General features: G+C 40.1%; 1 protein-coding gene across 2 annotated transcripts in view; it reads right to left on the bottom strand.

Moving 5' to 3' along the window:
• The window catches only part of ankrd55 (ankyrin repeat domain 55), a 53,528-nt gene that overhangs the window by 1,535 nt on the left and 29,501 nt on the right, over positions 1–22,492 (bottom strand). Inside the window, exons 5-10 of one of the 2 annotated variants that reach the window (XM_012966126.3) lie at positions 15,927–15,987; positions 13,987–14,115; positions 7,580–7,764; positions 6,166–6,333; positions 4,482–5,143; positions 2,617–2,718 (exon numbers count right to left, since the gene is read on the bottom strand). In XM_012966126.3, coding sequence (XP_012821580.1) covers positions 2,617–2,718; positions 4,482–5,143; positions 6,166–6,333; positions 7,580–7,764; positions 13,987–14,115; positions 15,927–15,987 — 1,307 coding nt within the window. 2 annotated transcript variants of the gene reach the window in all.

Raw genomic sequence — 22,492 nt, 5'->3', positions numbered from 1 at the left:
GTGGCGACTGACGCAGGGCACTGATGGAACCCTGGAGCTAGTGCCTGGTCAGGAGGTGGTGGTAGCTGCAGGGTTCTCTTGTGTCAATAGGCGCAGCAGCGCATGATTTGGAAGGGAAGGCAGGAAGAATTGAGCGGCACCAAAAACAACTATAGGGAAGTGCAAGGAGCATATTTTCATATTGTTCTTTCTTTAAATGTCTGCCTTGTTATAAAATACAAGTAACCTGAACGTGATAGTAAATTGGCATAGTAAGTAAGTCTGGCAAACGTAATGGTAATTAGCACACAATGCCCATGTTTTAAATACGTGTATTGAGGGTTATGTTGTAGAATGGACCATCAGAAGGAAAAAATATGTCGCTAATGGATGAACATGGAGGTCGGCCATGAGGAATTTTTTTAAGTTTATTATTAAGAAGTTCTTTGGAGCAATCTTTCTTCCTGTTCTCTCTTCTTTTTTCCAGGCGCGGGCATACGCGTGCGTACTAGAGTCTTCTGCGTATTTGCCTGCCTGAACAAAAAGAAGTCGGAAGAATCTGAAGAATATTGTGATGAGATTCCTCTGCAGAAATACCCTGAGCCAGTGCAGATTTTAGCAAACAGGAGCACCAGCCCAGGGTATCAGGTAAACGATTTGAATCACACTTAAGATTTTGCCCCCCCCCCCCCCAGTGATTTGAACGTCAATTCTCCTTTAAGAAGTTTCCTTGTAGTCCGGAAGTTGAGAAAATTGCTGGGAATCCTTGTGGAATCCCCAGTTCTGTCTATAACAAATCTGCCCTTGGTTGCCATAAAAACAGCAACTGGACAAAAAGAAAACCAAACAACTTTTAATAAAACCACAGATAAACCACCAGGAACTCTTATTTTCTGTTTACATACTGCCGACAAACTAGAGCTGCCTTTCTCACATCCTTCATTCCTCCCATTTACTGTATACGAATAGCCGCCCATTCTAGAGACAAATTGTTCTGCTGGGAAACACTTGGCTGATTTGTAATATTCTGAGAAATGTAATGTTTTTCAAATGGAACAAAATAGAAAACTAAATGTTATTTTTAGGAAGTTTAACTTTTTGGTGATATTTATACTGTAGTTGAAATAGGGAAATTAAAGGAAAGCACTAGTGGCATTGAGGCAAGGCACTTATTTCGCATTAGGCTTCTTCTGTGCTTTCAGTGTAAGGACCTGAAAAAGCCTAAAGCAGATCATGTTGGCTTTTTTAACTTGTAGCCAGACCTTTCATAGTAGGGACTGCTCTAGGGTTGCCACCTGTCCAGGAGTAACATTGACCAGATCGCTGCGTCATAGCCCCACCCCGTGATGTGATGGCCCTGCCTCTTCCCTGCCATGCAACCCCGCCTCTTCCCCTCCCCCACGGTGTCACCCCTGCCTGCTGCCCCACTAAGAAAGCCGACAGAGGTGTCAACCCTAGACTGCTCTCTGATGCCAAGGTATCTATGAGGTTGTGCAGGCACAGAGGAAGAATGAAGATTAGGAAACCTGGCAAATTGGTGGGATGACACTTATATAAATTAACAAGAGGGTGCATTCATTTACAGGCCCAGACTGGCAATCTGTGCAAATGCCAGAGGGGCTGCTGTAAGATGCCATAGACAGTCACTATTTAGTGGGCTTATGGGGGACCTGTTTAGGCCTGTGTACTTGAAATGCCAGGGCCTATTGTGAACCCCAGTTCAGGCCTGTTCCCCTACCTACACGCAGTGTACAAAATGCAATTTCAAATGTAATTGGCATGGTTTTTTTCCCCAATTCCAGTGTCATTGCAGACACAAATGGGTGATTCCCTTGATGCAGTTGCAGTGCGCCTAGCGTAATTGTGTCCAATGGACACAACTTTGTGTGGCTTTATCACAAATCATATGCAGTTGCTTCTAATATTTTAATACATCTGTCTGGAGTCATTTCCAGTGTTTGTTCAAGCTTGCTGTGCCTATTGACATTGAGGGCACCCTGGAGCTACCACCTGGCCCAGAGGTGGGGGTAGTTTTAGGGTTCCCCTGTGTCAAAAGGCGCAGCAGAGCTCAATTTGAAACAGAAGGCAGGAAGAGTGCATTTTTATGAAAGTGGTTTTAGTCGGTGCCAGTTTTTTTCATTAAAGGGGCAGTATACCCCCTTGTTCAATTAAGCGCAATGAATGAGAAAACCTTTTGCCTGTTGTTTTAACAATGAAAAACCTTGCGCTAAACAGAAAAATTGAAGCTACTCCATGGTTCTTGAGGTAGATAAAAACAGTAGAAGTCATATTAACTGAACTCATGTTGATCAAGCAAGCAGCGCTTATTTTTCATGATACTCTTTTCACCAATTTTCTAAGTCTTGGCCTCCACACTACTTGTACTTTCCTTTTCTGTTTCTGCTACTGATACAGACACATTGGGAGTACCTCTCTCATGATCCGAGGGCTATTCATACAGTATTCTGTGGTACCTTTATTACATTTTAACCAACTATGGTAATTTTCCAGTCTTGTGAAAACGATGGAATCTGCTTATTAGACACACTGCCAAGCAAAGCAAGCCTGCTCTTGGCAGAGAGATGACTGACTTGCAGTTTTTGCTGTGTACAGATTAATGCTATAAACATTACGTACTTTTTTTAACACAGTGGTCCGGTATTGGAGCTAAACTATTTCTTGTTAAGCAAAATTCCTTTATTCTTGGCTTTTCCTGCGACATTTGTTTTGAATGATGACCTAACAAACAAAGACACAAACAGACACAAACATTTAAGGAATAAAGATGTAACATTTCAAAACTGTAATGCAGAACTGTAACCAACAGATGGTGCATATCATATTAAGGAATCTCACCAAACTGGGATATATATTAGTATCTAGTAGAATTAAGAGTTTTTCTTGAAAAAGTTTCACCACTCATCTGAGTGGCTTCTTAAGTTCAAATGACTGGTAGGGAATATATATTAGTAAATATTGCCCTTTTATTTCTTTTTCCTGAGCCACCATTTTGTAATAGTCTGTTTGCTCCCTCAGAGATCACCTGACAGGAAATAATGCAGCTCTACCTGTAACAGGAAGTAGTGTGGGAGTAAAAGGCAGAACTCTGTCCATTAATTGGCTGATGGGGCCTAGCATGTATGTGTGCCTTGGTTTATTTGTGTGCGCTGTGAAAAGCAGGATCCCAGGGGGGCGGCCCTTAGTACTTAAAATGGCAGTTTCTATTTAGAATTATCCAATGGTACATAGTACTGAAAAAGTATATTTTTATGAAAATGGTTTATTTTGAAGAAGCAGGGTTTTACATATGAGCTGTTTTGTGTATATTTTATAGAGACCTACATTGTTAGGTGGAATAGACTTCATTAAATAGTTAAAATATAGCTAAAATATTCTGAGTTTGAGTAGATCTGCTTGTATTGTTTATTTTTGTGCAGTAGAAGAGAATAATGTTACTGACACACACTTTATCAGTTTAGATAATCGTGTAGCTGGCCTCCTATATTAATGACAACACTAATTTAAATTGACACTATCAGATGAACAGAGAGTCTGGTTGTATAAAAGCAGATCCGGTGATATGCATCATTGTGAATAATGGAGAACCTTCTAGCTGCATATGGACCTTATTCTAACATAACATTCAGTGTCAGAATCCTGCAAGCACTTTGCATTGTTTTCAGTCTGGCTGGGTGTTTACAAGACATTTTTGTTCTAGAGAAGTGACTCAGGAGCAACATGTTGCTCCCCAACCCCTTGGATGTTGCTCCCAGTGGTCTCAAAGCAGGTGCTTATTTTTGAATTCCTGGCTTGGACGCAAGTTTGGGTTGGATAATAATCTAGTGTACTGTCAAATAAAACCTCCTGTAGGGGAGCCAAATAGGGGCTACCAAATAGCCAATCAATATTATATGCGGCATTAGCAGTGACAAAAAGCAGCTCCTCTCTATAAAATTATCCAAACTAGCATCAGTAAGAAACACTTCATTCGGCCCCTGGTTAGTGAGTATAAGGGCTTTTATGTGTGTTGCAGGGTGGGACTACACTTGTTGCATAGACTGTGATCAGTCTAGCGGGAGCGTCCTTCTTCCTAGCCTGACACACAAGGACATATTTTCAAACAGGCCAAAGATAAAATGTGAAGAATTTTACCAAAAAATAGAAATTCACTAAGACATCAGCAATTTACTAAAAGGTGACTAAGGCAACTTTTGGTGAATGAACCTTGTATTCACATTTTACAAATGGTGAGACACAATTCGGTGCAAAACCTTGAATAGTTGCAAATTTACCAAAAGCATAGGGAAGCATTTTCGCCAGAAAAGGAAAAGGTGAACAGAGGACTGTGGCAAATTAAACAATAGAGTGTACCTTACTAGATAAATATGTAACTATAAAGTATAATAAACCAACAATTCAAAATCAAAGTTGTTAATATAATTGTTGTATACAATAAACCAAAGTTAATTTTAAGAACTTTTGGAAACGCTTATTTTTCTTACATTTTATACCTGAAAATGTGTTCTCCATTGAAGGGACTTGGGGGGGCAGCTGACCTTCCATACGGGTGGTGTTCTTGGAAAAAACATGATCCTTGGGATTGTCTGGATGAGGAGATGTCCATGCTTTATGGGATAATATTTGGTTAGCAGCTATATTCCAAGGATTATCTTTTAGAGTTTTGCAACTAATTCTGTTGTCAAATAAATCATGTTCACTTTTGCTTTTCTGAGACCTATGAGCAAAATGAAAAGCATTATTCTGGGGGTCTTTTGAAATCACACTGTTAGATGTCAAAAAGGTGTGCCCAAGGGTGATGGGCGGAAGGCTCTGGGTTCTTATCGGAGGAAGACCTTTGCAGTTCTCCTTGCTGTCTGGTAATAAGTACTTTTGGGATTCTGCAACTCTTTTTTTGCCGTTTAATGAGTTTAATCTCTCATCTGGGGGATCTTTACAGTTGGTGTCCAGAATGCAATCAAATGTTGTGATAATGTCATCGACCTCCGATGTCTCCTCCCGGTGATACCTGAGTTTGTCTTTCTGATGTGCTTTCTGATCCACCTTCTTCTTCTTGCAAGAAAATATTTGATTCAACACAGTGAGACGTCCTTCTTTTCTCATGGCTTTTGTGCCCGGTGATGCAAATGGCTGAAATGGGTCTGATCTGCAATAAATTCGAAACATTTATTTATTGTATGACATGGTCAGTGGGAAAAAGGTCTCAGATTAAAAGAACAAGAGTGGCATAAATGTGATATCTTTAATTGCAAACTATATTGGAATATTACAATATTTCTTACATGAGAAATATTATATAAGAAGTTTCTGGATTCTGAGGTCCCTCTTTGGGCTGACAAGAATTCAGTTCCCGATATGTAGCCAAACTAAAAAATGTTATTGGTCTACTACCCTGATAATCCAGTAGAACATGGAGACTATATTCATTTATATGGTCCCTCACTGGTTCTTAAACAAGCAGATTACAATTTATTGCTAACACATGTTTCACACAGTAGGGTTACAAACAAGCAGTGTCACCACATTTACTATTCAACCATCCCCACCATTTATCCACCTAGCTATACCCATTCTCTACCTTTTTTCTATGTCTGTTTCATTACAACTCCTACATCCTAACCTTTACTCCAGGGGTCCCCAACCTTTCTTAATCTTGAGCCACAGTCAAAAAAGTTTAGGGTTATAGTTCAGCAGTATCTTGAGCCACAGTCACACACAAGTATCTTAAAAGTTCATGAAGGTGCCAAATAAGGGCTGTGATTGGCTATTAGGCAGCTTCTATGCACACTATCAGCTTACAGGGGCTTTATTTGGTAGGAAATCTTGTTTTTATTCAACCAAAACTTGCCCCCAAGTCAGGAATTCAAAAATAACTACTTGGTTTGGGGGCACTGAGAGCAACACCCAAGGGGTTGGTGAGCAACATGTTACTCCTGAGCCTCTGGTTGGGGATCACTGCTTTACTCACAAGAACGTTATCACCCTTTTTCTATAATTAATTCTGTGGTATGTGCAGTTGAGCAGTTATATCAGTAAACACTGAGACTGACCTGACCCCTGAAAAGTGCAAGTAAATACTGTGCCAGCAAGAGGATAATTAATATGATTTATTATAAATCCTTCAGGCTTCATAGATACAGAAGGGGTATTGTTATTGTTGTGATTCACCTGTTTTCCTGGGAAAGCAGTTTGATGCATGCCGTGTGGCCACAGTACATAGCATAGGTTAATGGAGTGTTTTCGTTGATGTCCCGGGGGTTCATATCAACACCTAGCTTCAGAAGGGTCTGGACACATTCAGGTTTTCCTGCTGCCGCTGCCCAGTGCAATGGAGTTCTAGGAATAAAGTACAGACATTGAAAAAATATTAGATCCACAATGGGTAATTAAGAATATCTGGGCCCAGCAGCAAACCCCTCACTGCCCACTTTTACCATAATAAGTATCAGAGGTCAAGCCAGCTGCAGGACTTGCTGTCTGTATTGTTACACCACTGGCATTCAAAATACAGTAAAAAGATTAATTAAAATACAATTCCTGAGCCAGCAAACAAAGACTCATTTCAGTTTAGTTTTTGCCTAGTGTACCCTACACCAAAGCTGATCATCTGTCCTGTATACATCTCCTGAATCCACCTTGTACTTCTAGTACTTCTATACTAAACAAAAATTCTGGTAAAATATGGTTGGTTGTAGATGTTGGTCAGTGATCCCCAAACAGTGGCTCGGGGGCAACATGATGCTCACAAACCATTTGGATGTTGCTCCCAGTGGCCTTAAAGCAGGTGCTTATTTTTGAATTTCTGGTTAGGTGCCATGTTTCAGTGGCATAAAAACCCAGTGCAATTGCCAAACCTTCTGTAGGCTCCAGTCCACATAGGGGCTACCAAACAGCCAATTATAGCTCTTATTGGCACCTCCAGGAACACTTTCCATGCTTGTGTTGCTCCCCAAAACCTTTTCCATTTGAATGTGGCTCAAGGGTATAAAAGGTTGGGGATCCCTGATGTTGGTGAATGAGTGACATTCCTAAGGTCCATTTGATCAGTGCTGGGGGAGGGGACCTGAGAATACCAAGGGTGCCACTGATGCTGTTTTGCTTCTAAAACAATTAGAACCTGTGAGCTGCTTTATCATGGCTCAGAATCCTGACAATATCTACAAAAATATATTTTTCTATCATACATAATTTCAAATGTATCATAAAAGAGATAGAAAAGTCATTATAAAAGCTAGCCTACATACAAACTGAATGTCACGAAAGCAACTTCAGCACCAATAAGTTAGGGATGCACCAAATTCCTGATTTAACTTGCCAGAAGTTTTTTTCATTAATTCCCCCCCCCCCATTTCTCTACTTTGCATATGTAAATGATACATATGCAAATTAGAGTTCTGATTTCACAAATCTTTATTGGGGATTTGGTGTATACAATAAGTATATCTAGAATAAAAAATGGACAGGGCTATTTTAAAATGAATAGTATGGTTTAAAGGGGACATTGAGAAGGTAAATGTACTAAATAAGATAAAATTTCCTGATTTAAGGACAAGGGTGCAGAAGGTTCCACGTAAATGCTTACCGATCATCAACATCAAGGGCTTGCAAATTGCATTCTGGGACACGGGCAAGTTCACAGATAATATCACCGTAGCCGGCAGCAGCTGCTATGTGCATACATGTCTTCCCATTCTCATCATCATAGTTGATTGTTGATTGCCCTTGCTGGTTATCCAGGATAATTGAACATAGGATCCTATTGCCACTCTGAAATTATATCAGCACAGGGGTAATGATTGGCAGCATGGGTTATCCAGGGCGTAATTTGTTAATTACATTAATAGTTACATAGTTAAGTTGGGTTGAAAAAAGACCAAAGTCCATCAAGTTCAACCCTTCCAAGCAAATCACAGCGCTCACACATAGACCCATAACAACCTATCTATCCACTCACATACAGACCCACACTGACCTATCTATACACTCACATACAGACCCACACTGACCTATCTATACACTCACATACAGACCCACACTGACCTATCTATCCACTCACATACAGACCCACACTGACCTATCTATCCACTCACATACAGACCCATACTGACCTATCTATCCACTCACATACAGACCCACACTGACCTATCTATCCACTCACATACAGACCCACACTGACCTATCTATCCACTCACATACAGACCCATACTGACCTATCTATCCACTCACATACAGACCCATACTGACCTATCTATCCACTCACATACAGACCCACACTGACCTATCTATCCACTCACATACAGACCCACACTGACCTATCTATCCACTCACATACAGACCCATACTGACCTATCTATCCACTCACATACAGACCCACACTGACCTATCTATCCACTCACATACAGACCCACACTGACCTATCTATCCACTCACATACAGACCCATACTGACCTATCTATCCACTCACATACAGACCCATACTGACCTATCTATCCACTCACATACAGACCCACACTGACCTATCTATACACTCACATACAGACCCATACTGACCTATCTATCCACTCACATACAGACCCATACTGACCTATCTATACACTCACATACAGACCCATACTGACCTATCTATACACTCACATACAGTCCCATACTGACCTATCTATCCACTCACATACAGACCCATACTGACCTATCTATCCACTCACATACAGACCCATACTGACCTATCTATACACTCACATACAGACCCACACTGACCTATCTATCCACTCACATACAGACCCATACTGACCTATCCACTCACATACAGGCCCATACTGACCTATCCACTCACATACAGACCCATACTGACCTATCCACTCACATACAGACCCATACTGACCTATCTATCCACTCACATACAGACCCACACTGACCCATCTATCCACTCACATACAGACCCATACTGACCTATCTATACACTCACATACAGACCCATACTGACCTATCTATCCACTCACATACAGACCCATACTGACCTATCTATCCACTCACATACAGACCCATACTGACCTATCTATCCACTCACATACAGACCCATACTGACCTATCTATACACTCACATACAGACCCACACTGACCTATCTATACACTCACATACAGACCCACACTGACCTATCTATACACTCACATACAGACCCACACTGACCTATCTATACACTCACATACAGACCCATACTGACCTATCTATCCACTCACATACAGACCCATACTGACCTATCTATCCACTCACATACAGACCCATACTGACCTATCTATCCACTCACATACAGACCCATACTGACCTATCTATACACTCACATACAGACCCATACTGACCTATCTATCCACTCACATACAGACCCATACTGACCTATCTATCCACTCACATACAGACCCATACTGACCTATCTATCCACTCACATACAGACCCATACTGACCTATCTATACACTCACATACAGACCCACACTGACCTATCTATACACTCACATACAGACCCACACTGACCTATCTATACACTCACATACAGACCCACACTGACCTATCTATACACTCACATACAGACCCATACTGACCTATCTATCCACTCACATACAGACCCATACTGACCTATCTATCCACTCACATACAGACCCATACTGACCTATCTATACACTCACATACAGACCCACACTGACCTATCTATACACTCACATACAGACCCACACTGACCTATCTATACACTCACATACAGACCCACACTGACCTATCTATACACTCACATACAGACCCATACTGACCTATCTATCCACTCACATACAGACCCATACTGACCTATCTATCCACTCACATACAGACCCATACTGACCTATCTATCCACTCACATACAGACCCATACTGACCTATCTATACACTCACATACAGACCCACACTGACCTATCTATCCACTCACATACAGTGAGTTTTGGCTAATACCTAGGCAGCGTGCCTGTGTGGTTAACTGAATGGTGATCATAATGAATGTGAGTTTTGGACGGAAGGAGAGAGGTCAGAAGTAGGCAGTTAGACTTGGGTGTCATCAGCATAAAGGTGGTACTGAATAAGTTTTCCTAGAGAAGTAGTATAGAGTGAGGACAGCTGAGGGTCCAACAGAGAGAAGATATGAGGGGGAGGTAGGGTTGGAAAAATTGTAAAGGAATGGTCAGAAAGATAACATTTCAGGGGTGTCAAACTCAATCACATAAGGGGGCTGAAATCTAAAACACAGGCTTTGTTGCCAGTCAAATTTTTTATTAAGATGCTGTATGGTCAGGCACAGTCACAGTGCAGTCAGGCGATTGGTGCTGCACGGTCAGGCGCAGTCACCAGGGGCCACATAAAACAGCCGTATTCGGACCGTGGGCCTTGTGTTTGACACATGTGATTTAAACCATGAAAGAGCATTGTCACAAAGTGCCAGAAGTGTACAAAATGACCAAGAGTGGGTTGTAAACTTTGTCAAAGGCTGCAGAAAGATATACTGAATAATGTCTTTAGACTTTGTCAGGAGAAGATCATTGGTTACTTTGGTGCGTGCAGTTTCTAAAGCAGCTCTGAGGTTGGAGCAGACAGGAAGTTTTCTAACTTCCGCTATAGCAGGAGTGAAAGAGTGTAAAGTAGATGTGACTGAACTGCAAATTAATTTGAGGTTGTCATCAAATGGTATGCTGAGTCTAATGTGGTCTATTTTGCCTTAAAGAAATGTAGTTACAGTATTGGGTGGAGTATATGGTGGTGGCACAGTTGATAGGTTAAAGTAATCAGTGGCTGTGGTGGAAAGGAAAGAGAGAAGATTAGAGATGAGAAGTACAGTTGTTTGGCTATTGATAGAGCTTGATTGTAGCAGGAGAGCATGAACTTGAAGTGGAGGAAGTCAGGGTCAATCAGTGGTGTTATGCTGATCTACTAGAACTTCTGAGGTACTGATTTAAACTAGTCCTCACCATTATAGAGAGAAGCTGCAATATTCAGACAGGAGAATATGGAGATCTGATGTGATGCTACTGCTAATTGTGGGTCAGATGTGTTGTCATAGAAAAGTGATCCCCAACCAGTGGCTCTGGGGCAACATGTTGCTCACCAACCCCTTGGATGTTGCTCTCAGTGCCCCCAAACCAGGTAGTTATTTTTGAATTCCTGACTTGGGGGCAAGTTTTGGTTGAATAAAAACAAGATTGACTACCAAATAAAGCCCCCTGTAAGCTGATAGTGTGTATAGAGGCTATCTAATAGCCAATCTTAGCCCTTATTTGGCACCTCCATGAACTTTTATGATGCTTGGCTGTGGTTCACGAGTAGGAAAGGTTGGGGACCCCTGACATAGAACAACCAATAATTGCATGGATGATAACCAAATGTAAATTGTGCCCGTATTGAGCAGACACCAATAGAAAACATGTTTTTTTGCAGCAATATTTGCTTAACTCTATGGGGCTGATGAAGCTATTTAGTTAGTGGCAGAGTGACACACACTGACCAGGCCTGATTTAAGATGTGCCAAGTTTTTATTTGTTAATTTCTATGTGGTATTTGCAATCTTTCCTGGCAGACATATACAGTATATGTAGAAGTGAACAAAAATGCCACAAGTTTGTTTGTTGTTTGTAACATCTCTAGTTCCTATTTCTATTCTATGTATTCTATTTACAAAACCACTTCCCTTATTAAGACTCTCAGATGTCTCAGCAGTTTTGGCACTGTTGATCACCAAATCCTCCTCAAGTCTTTACAGTCTCTTGGCTTTCATGAACAATTGTGTCATGGGTTTCCTGTTGTTGTTTTTTTAAGGCTCTGTCCTATGCCCTTTAATATTTTCTTTGCATAATGTTTCCTATGTCCAGCTAACTGATCCATATGGTTTCCGTTACCACCTCTACTTTGATACTACTCAAGTATATCTCTCCTCTTCTTTTCAGCCATTTCTACGTGGATGTCTCAGTGCTACCTTAAACTTGTCTAAAACAAAATTGTCCTCTTTTATTTCCAACATTCACATTGATCCAGAAATCTCAATCACAGTTTACTTCACTCTCATCCCCTCTCCCCAGGCCCAGAGGTTCAATGCCTTGAGGTTTTCCCTCTACTATTCCTTATATTCAGTCAATATAATGTCACATTATCTACAGAGTATTTGTCATGTTACACATTGACTGCTCCAGTTCTCTATTGATTGGCTCATAGACCTCACCGTAGCTCACTGGCTTCTTTTGTTCAGGATCAAATTCAACCTATTCCCTAATGTTTAAGCCACCATACTGCTTATTAGGCCCATCTAACGATGTGCTCCCCAACACTTTGTTAATTCATACATATTTGGGGGTGATAGTATGCCCTGCTTGACTTGAGGCAGCCCTTCCAATGCTACTCTCTGACACATACTTATTCTGCACCCTGATAGGGGTGAAGAGAGGCTGTATTGTTATTGCAGAGGGTGCAGTAACGGAAAAAAAAGCCATATAAAAAATTTAATTTTGGGGGTGGCTTTTTCTGAACCTAGTATTCTGCTGTACATTGCTGCTCACTTCTGACTGCCTACCCCAAGTCCGAGTCCTTGCCCCATGCTCGCTGTTACTTTGCAACAACCCCCTTCACATGCACAAATTGGGGGGCAAAGTGGCTGACTAGCTTAGCCTGGTACTGCTGGAATTCTCTTCTTATTTTAGACTTATTCCCAATACAGGTACAAGACCTGTTATCCAAAATGCTTGGGACCTGGGGTTTTCCAGGTAAGGGGCCTTTTAATAATTGGGATCACAATACTTAAAGTCTACTAAAAAATTATTTAAACATTAAATAAACCCAATAGGATTATTTTGCCATTTGTTGTCTACTCTGCTGCTTAGCAATAAGCATGAACAAAGAACAAACACTATTAAGGGTGAAGACACATGGGGCAATTAGTTGCCATAGGTTAATGTACAAGTTGCAGCAACTAATCGCATGCCAATTTGAGGCACGCCAGTTGGTTGCCGTGACTTTTTAAAAAGTTGTGGTGACTAATCTCCCTTTGTGTCTTGGAGGAGGTAAGAGAACAATATAGGGGGAGGAGTGGTGATGCAGAAGGAGTTGGATCAGTGATAAAGGTGGGTGGGTTGGAGGCCGAGGGACATAAACATAGCAGCATAGCCACTCATGGGTGAGGGGCTCCTAGCTATAGAACAATATATCGAACAGATATTTATAGTAGCACTGTAACTCAATATATGTATGATACTTACAAATACAACAGTGAGTACAGTATAATATGAAGTTGTGCAACTTAACATAATTACTCGGCTGTAGTAGTGACCCTAATAAGTTTTGTACATGATTGTTAGGTTCCAATAATTGGCCTCCTCTTAGCTGGCCAGACAGTATCCTCAGCACTAGGGATCATGCAGCCTTGTGGGGCAGAGCTGGCACCTTTTCCAGGGGTTAAATAAATCCTACAATCAAATCCTTCTGTATATGTGTGTGTTGGGGGGCTGGTAAACACTTTGTAGAACCAATTAAAGCAGTAGGAAGAATGACCAGTAAATGGACTGCAATTAAAACCTGCATGTTATTGGATTATGAATATGATTGCTTCCTATTGGTTCAGTAATTTGATTGATGGTGTTGTCTCACAGAATTGATAATTTGTCTGTTTTGTGGAACTGAGTATTCATTTTGTCAATTGAATGAATTTTGTGCTATAGAATCTTCCTTTCTTTCTCATCCATTTGTACCTTCCATTTAAGAACCTGTAGTGATTAAGAGCTGCCCTTTTAAAAGTGTTAGTTTGTTCTTTGTTCATGTTTATTGGGACAAACGGTACCCCATACTATGGCATCTTACAGCAGCCCCTCTGGCATTTTACAAAATCCACAGATTGCCCGTCCAGGCCTGGCCATAATTTCCTCAGAATCAGCACCTGTGTATTGCTAGTACCAAGAATGCATTGCTGTAGAAATTGTGTGATTTAGTGGCACTGTACCTGCACAGCCCAATGAAGAGGTGTTTTAAAGTCTTTGTCAACCAGAGTAGGATCTGCTCCTTTTTGCAGTAGCGCCTGTGCATGTTGAGGTCGGTTATGGAACGCAGCCCAGTGAAGCGATGTCATCCCCTGAAATGAAAAGTGATGATTAATTTACACTTTAGAGCACAACAAGAAAATGTGGTAATGTAATACACAGTGCAAGGTTTGCTATAGGTCTAGTTACCTAACAGTAGGCAGCATTTAATGTTCACCCGTTCAAAAGCATCTGATTGGTTGCTATGGGTTACTCGACATGGGCAAACTGTGCACCAACTATTACATTACCACAGAACACACACACGGTAAGTACACAGAACAGCTATAAAGTTTACTTCAGGTATGGGACCTGTTATCAAGAATGCTCTGGGCCTGGGGTTTTCCAGATAAGGGATCTTTCTGTCAGGGCCGGATTTGTTTGCCGGGCGCCCCGAGGCCGCCCCCTCTCTGACGCGCCCCCCTGCGCATGTGCGAACGGCGAACCTCCCTGCGCATGCGCGAGTTCGCGATTGCGCATACGCGGGCCTTTTCAATCACATACGGAGCAGTGGGGGAAAGGTCCCCATTGCTCCATATGCGCGAAAAACTTTAATATTTTGGTGCGGCGGGGCGGCATGCCGCCCCCCAATTTTTGCCACCCTAGGCCCGGGCCTTTGTGGCCTTTCCACAAATCCGGGCCTGCTTTCCGTAATTTGGATCTCCATACCTTAAGTCTGCTAAATAATTTTTGAAACATTAAATAAACCCAGGATTGTTTTGCCTCCAATAAGGATTAATTATATCTTAGTTGGGATCAAGTACAGGTACTGTTTTATTATTACAGAGAAAAGGGAATCATTTAACCACTAAATAAACCCAATAGGGCTGTTCTGCCCCCAATAAGGGGTAATTATATCTTAGTTGGGATCAAGTACAGGTACTGTTTTATTATTACAGAGAAAAGGGAATCATTTAACCACTAAATAAACCCAATAGGGCTGTTCTGCCCCCAATAAGGGGTAATTATATCTTAGTTGGGATCAAGTACAAGGTACTGTTTTATTATTACAGAGAAAAGGGAATCATTTAACCATTAAATAAACCCAATAGGGCTGTTCTGCCCCCAATAAGGGGTAATTATATCTTAGTTGGGATCAAGTACAGGTACTGTTTTATTATTACAGAGAAAAGGGAATCATTTAACCATTAAATAAACCCAATAGGGCTGTTCTGCCCCAATAAGGGGTAATTATATCTTAGTTGGGATCAAGTACAGGTACTGTTTTATTATTACAGAGAAAAGGGAATCATTTAACCATTAAATAAACCCAATAGGACTGTTCTGCCCCCAATAAGGGGTAATTATATCTTAGTTGGGATCAAGTACAGGTACTGTTTTATTATTACAGAGAAAAGGGAATCATTTAACCATTAAATAAACCCAATAGGGCTGTTCTGCCCCAATAAGGGGTAATTATATCTTAGTTGGGATCAAGTACAAGGTACTGTTTTATTATTACAGAGAAAAGGGAATCATTTAACCATTAAATAAACCCAATAGGACTGTTCTGCCCCCAATAAGGGGTAATTATATCTTAGTTGGGATCAAGTACAGGTACTGTTTTATTGTTACAGAGAAAAAGGAAATCGTTTTTAAAAATCAGAATTATTTGCTTATAATGAAGTCAATGGACGATTCAGAATTTTCTGGATAACGGCTTTCTGGATAACGGATCCCATACCTGTACTACTATAGATGATTAAGGGTCCTTTCTGGGTGGCAAATGCAATTCTGATTACAGAGCATGATTCACACATAAAAACAAACCATGTTATAGACACACAGCATTATTTTAATATAGATTTTACAGAAATTAAGCTATTTTTATTTAATTTTTGCTGTTTTTGAAAGACATACCCACCTCATTGTCCTGATGGTTTATTTCACTCAGCGTCGACTGCTGCAACAACACGGCTAGGAGTCTGAAAGATAACATAGAATCAGTTTGTAAGCAAATCCATGCATGTGAATAGCTAAGAATAAATGCAGACAAAGAAACATGTACCAAAACCTCTATAAAAACATAAATTATACATGTAACATTAGTGTATTAATCATTTCATATTTTCTTTTTTCACTAACAAGTTGCCCCATCTAGTGGAGATAATAATAATAACTTAATACAGGATGAATCAGCTATCTATCTGTAGTACACACGGAAGCACAAAACACAGGTACATATCTGATGTATAAAATTGAAACTTTAGGGCTCATTGATACGTTAAAATGAGTACATTGTGCAGTGTGCAACTGTGCCATTTTTTTACCCACAGTGCAACATTTCCCCCCATAATTCCAGCATAATAGCTGATGTAATCGTAGGTCTGTGCAAATTGGACAGTTGCAATAATTTCATGATTTCCTGATGCTTAAAGGAGATGGAAAGGTGGAATCACTGGGAGATGCTAAAATGTATTTCTTCTGCATTTTGAATGTACTGTGCGGGCCCCGTGATCGCAGCTAAAGGAGAAGGAAGGAAAAGGATTGCTCGCTTGAATGTACCCCAGGCTGGTTGGATTTTCTGCTAATAGGAGCACAGCCTGGGGTATCATGTAAGCGACCTTAATCACTGGGAGGTGCCTAACATTTTGACACCCCCCAGTGATTTCAACTTTCCTTCTCCTTTAAGATGCAAGTGCCCTGCAGCCATTGACGCAGATTGCTTGTGAACTCTACAGCCGCTACCGCCTTCCTAGCTGGCAGTAGCCCCAGGGTCCCCTCATCAATAAGGGATTCAGAAAATGGGTAGGGTGGACTGAGTGGCCACAAGTTCAACTATGAGGGATTGCAAGGAGTGCTGTTTGGGATTTTTGCACGCAACTACACTAAGGGGCACATTTACTAATCCACGAACGTCCAAAAAGTGCCCGAATGCGTTTTTTTCGTAATGATCGGTATTTTGCGACTTTTTCGCGAATTGTCGCAAATTTTTCAAGCGCTCAATACGAAAAAGTTGCGACAATTTGCGAAAGTCGTAATGGCTATGAAAAAGTCGCGACAATTTACGAAAGTCATAATGGCTATGAAAAAGTTGCGACAATTCACGAAAGTCATAATGGCTATGAAAAAGTCGCGACAATTCACAAAATTTGTAATGGCTATGAAAAAGTCGCGACAATTCACGAAAAAGTTGCGATGGTGACGAAAAAAATCGCAAAAAATACGAAAAAGTCGCAAAATGTTCGTTTCCAATCCGATTTTTTCCAATTCGGATTCGTGGATTAGTAAATCAGCCCTTAAGGGGCACATTTACTAAGCAATTCTGAGATAAAGTCGGATTTTTTCTTACTTCTAGATAATTTTGAGATTTCTGAATGGGTTTTTGCCAGAACTCAATTTTATTAGAAAATAACTCCCATAATTCGTGGTTTATTAATGTTTGGTTAACTTTTTTTTGTAACAAAAAAATTGACAGGTTTGATCTGTCGAGTACCATTGAGTCCTATGGAGGCTTAGAATAGTAGAGGAATGGAATGGTCAGTGACAAGTTAATCCCCTTATAGTTTTCAGTTTCACACCTTTCAAGGAGAAGTTAATCTCCTCATTGTTTTCAGTTTCACCCACTTTCAAGTGAAATTTAAATACATTATTGTTTTTCAAGAATGAGCGCCAATGCTCCTTATTGTTAATTCAATGCGTCTATAAAATCATAAACTATATGTAACACTTATCACTCCTTCACAGTAGTTTTTATGACACCAAAATTAAGAATCTAACTCTCATGATACATTCAGAGATTATTTATTCACAATCTCCTATCACAATTGGTGGTTTCACTTATGTTGCAAACAGGCACTTTCTTACACTTCACTGTGTCTTTTCCCCTTTCTCACTTATCTATTGTTAATTCCACCTTTCCATTACTTATTTTATATTTCACCCATCAACACTTAAGGACCAGAAACATTCACTATTTCGGCACAGTCACTATTTAAGTGGATGTTTAGAGCTTAAGTATATATAGTATAAAAACTCAAAAAAACTCACTTTTATGCATAATATTATCACATAATGTTAGAGAAAAAAACGTTTTATTACTAGCCAAATTTGTGCCCACCAGCGAGAGACACATGAGGGGGATGATCAACAAGAAGAGCTATGAAGGAGACCTATAATTAAAGATAATTAGTTTTCTTCTACAATTAAGGATATACATTACAAATCAAAACAATAAAAAATAAATAACAAAAACAAAAACAGAAGCCCAAAAATAGAACATGTATCAAACAATAATAAATAGGGTAAAGAAAAAAACGATATCCTCAGCTAATTACCTTTGAGTCTTTTGAAAATACTAATAAGGAATAATAAAATAAAAGAATAAAGAATTAAGACAAAATAAAATAAATTAAAAAACAGCGGCGATGACGCTGAATCAATATGAAAGTGATTGGCCGAAATAGTACTAGCAATCTGATTGGCCGAAATGGGTTTAAATTTACCCTTACGGAAGTGACTAAAAAATTCGCCTTGAGAAAGCTCTACGCGAAACGCGCGTCGGCGTTTCACATCCTTGATCTAGTAAATCCTGTGCCGAGGTAACAACTAGGGTTGTAGGCACAGGAATATTTCTTTGACCTCCTATTTTGGTGCAGCCAGTAATGTAGGCTGACTATCTATACATTGTTTAGTCTAATGCAAATGGGGAATGGGCGCTTCACATCCTTGATCTATTTAATCCTGTGCCGAGGTAATAACACAGGAATATTTTTCTGACCTCCTATTTTTGTGCAGCCAGTAATGTAGGCTGACTATCTACACATTGTTTAGTCTAATGCGAATGGGGAATGAGGGCAACTATCTGTCACTTTAAACCCTGCCTGCCGATACCAGCCGACTTCCAGGTGACGTTCAGCCAGTAATCTAGACTGGCTGTAGATCTGGTTGAGTCTAATGTGAAGCGGTGATATCCGCTATAGCCGACCTGATCCTACGGTCTTGCCGGCTGAGGTAGTGTTGGGGTAGTGAGCTTTAGAATTTGGGCGTGGAGCAAAGCAGTGCCAAAGGGACCTCGCCGTGGCTGGCTCGGTAGCTCAGCAGATTCGAGCTGCCGGGGCGATAAATAGAGCCGTGTATATTTCTAACCATTTAGGCGCCACAACAATAGGGGCAATACAAGCCGAGAGTTCAATGCAGCTCTCTTCCTAGACACTAATGGACAAGGTGGTGAATCATTTAAATTGAATTTAATCTGTATGTTGCATATTAACATATTGTATATTAGCGCATCGCATATTGGTTAACCAACTAAGCAAAGTCGACACACGCTCAGGGCTGTTAATAATGCAGGCAGACTACTCCTTTTGGAGTTATATACGAACAGGGAACGTTGGCAATTGCTGACTATTCGGGATTTTTACCTGTCGAGGCAACGGGCGGAAGTGTGGGTGCTGGTATTTGGGTTAAAGATCAGTGTCTCACAGAATCGTCCTAGTAAGTTTTTGCGCCGAGAATTGCCGATATAGGAACATTATCTGGTTTTCAGATGATGTCCAGCCAGTAATGCAGACTGGCTATTGATCCAACTGAGCCTAAAGTGAAGCAATTCATATGCCGTACGAGAAAATCATTAATAGTAGTGCACCATACACTGGTTACGACGTGAACTTGATTTTTATAAACATTGCATTATACATTGTGAAAAAACAAGCCTTAACGTCCCCACGTAAATAATGTGAGCACTATTAAGCTTATAGCGATTACAAGTATACTGAGACAGTAAATATGAATGTGATTCTTATACGTATTTTTATGAGTATCTGTGACAAAATAAGTAATCGTTACTGAATGGGTTAAACAGCGCTATCGCAATGAACGATTCTACCCTCTTGTAAAAAAAGGTGCGGATGCTACGATAAGCGGATGAGTCCGTCCACCTTTAATAGAGATTTTGATCACTGTAATTGCCACCAACCTGTTGTTAAAAGTAGACTATAAGGGTTAATTAAGACTCACCACCCAGCTGGGCCCAACAGTAAGCCCTACTTTTACAATCGATGTGCTATAACATAGGATTGAGGAATTTATAAATGCTGTGCTGTAAACGGATTCCGAGTCTGATGTTGTATAGTACACATATCCTTGAGCTGCACCAGGAAATAAACAGAATGAGTCTATAGTTAGGAGTTCTATCTAGTATAAGAACTTTAGAACCATATTTACCTGAGTATAATAAGATACTTACCTGATAAGTTTGTAATAACCCAGTAAATAAGGACTAAAGAAATACAGTCCAATACTCATCTTAACCCTTTGGACAACAAGGGTTATTTAAGTAATAAAACACACGACACACGAAGGGTTAATTAAAAATTTATTGAATGGATGGTGTGCCTATTTTTTGACCTCTGTGCAGAGACTAGCAATACGTACCTGAATGAAAGGACCGTGCTCTCCTTTGGCATATGCAATACGCAGACTAGCAAGGATACAAATGTAACCAATTATAACAGATAAAGATACTTCCCAAGCAACATTATTTAGGAGGATAAGAGCTAGAATTGAAACATTTTTCAAGGTGTGATATGTAACATTTTAAACTTTTCTTGACTTTTCTATCTATTTTAACCTACCATTTTTAACTAGTGAAAGTAAAAGTTAAATTTTAACAATAAGAGGTGTGCCAGTTCTGTCTTTTTCGTGTCTATAACACGATACATTATATTCGTAAGTTTCCAATACTGAGCACCCTAACATATACCACTGCAGTGCGAGGTTCTCTTTCTACTTTATATATAATGCTCCTAAAATGGCTGCTGGGGCAATTCCTGTTTGGGAAAAAAGAAAAGGATTCATGGAAACAAATGTCCAGTTAAACTCAAATTTTTTTAATTTTAACAATGCTTTCAACTCAAAAAATTCCGGATTTTCGAATGTAAAATCCAAATTTTCATACGAACAATTTAAGCATTATTGTGACATTTTATAAATACAGCAATGATCGAGTTTAATTTGAATTTATACCATGTTCAGTTCATAAGACTTTCAAAGCCAAAAAAGAACTCATTTTAGTAAATGTGCCCCTTAGCGTTAGTAAATGCAGGGCCATATTTATATATAGGCATCCGAGAGCCTGTAACTATGGCAGCAGCTTTTGGGGGCAGACCTCAGGTACTACTACCTATAAGATAGATTGGTTTTTTTTTAAACATGTAAAATCCCCCCCAGCCCCAGCTGAAAAGTTGCTGCAGAAATCCGGAGCTGGAACTGGTGGGGGGGGGGGGGGGTAGGCTCTGTGATGCAGTGTGTGTATCATCACTCATATGGAAGTGCAGTCACATGCAACTGGAAGTGATGTCACTTATGCAATCTAGGGGGCGCATTTATGTCCGGTGCCTAGGGTGGCACAGGACCTTAATATAGCGTATATAATATAGAGTATATAATATAGCGTATATAGAGTAAATGGCCCCTTTTTTTCTCCTTGTGGCTTTAGTTTGTTTGCTGTTATGCGTTGGGATATGGTATGACTAAATGCAATAACATTTCTCTTGTCCAGGAGACGGCCATCAACTACTTTTAAACAAGTGTTTAAATACCCGCAGGAAGAGGAGGGTCCACCCATATTCACCTCCATTTAACCCATAGTATTCTATGAATATATTTAGTGCACACAATGAAATGCAAACTAAGTGCCTATGTATACAATATAATAAAATAAGTGCCCTGTGGCATGTATCACATATAACAAATTGAACAGATCTTGAAATGGACAGTATCTTACTGCAGTGTATTTCATCCATCAAATATCTCTCTGGCTCCAATGCCAAATTCAGGGGACAATTAACCCCATATTCACCTGCATTTAACCCATAGTATTCTGTGAATATATTTAGTGCACACAATTAATTACAAGCTAAATGCCTGTGTATACAATATAATAAGTGCCCTGTGGCATGTATCACATAACAAATTGAACAGACCTTGAAATGGACAGTATCTTACTGCAGTGTATTTCAACCATCAAATATCTCTCTGGCTCCAATGCCAAATTCAGGGGACAATTAACCCCAGAACTAATATGGATCAGGAGCTCCCACATCTTTAAATCTTACTGTCTTATATAAACATCATAGGGGTATATTCCCTAGAATAATATTTTACTTACCTTGCGCAAAAAGGTAGATTCAATCACTATATAATATTAAAGTATTACTGGATTGCTTTATTGGCAGTACCTATAATATTGGACATTTATTTGCTCATCATAGATTAAGTGGGAATCTTAAAGCAATTGTTCCTGGCTTCCTTTCCCAGAACACTGTACTAAACAGTCACTTTCGTGAGCAATTGCTTCAAATTAAATCAAGAAAATCTCCCTGCTGTCACGTACTCCCACACTGCCTCCAGTAAACACGAGGCACGCGATTCCATGCCTCACACCTACCTCTCTCCCAGCAACTGACATATCTGGCAATTTACTTTCCA

Source organism: Xenopus tropicalis, chromosome 1 (genome assembly GCF_000004195.4).
Source record: "Xenopus tropicalis strain Nigerian chromosome 1, UCB_Xtro_10.0, whole genome shotgun sequence".
In the NCBI taxonomy this organism is placed as follows: domain Eukaryota; kingdom Metazoa; phylum Chordata; class Amphibia; order Anura; family Pipidae; genus Xenopus; species Xenopus tropicalis.
This window is presented reverse-complemented; position numbering and strand designations above follow the sequence as displayed.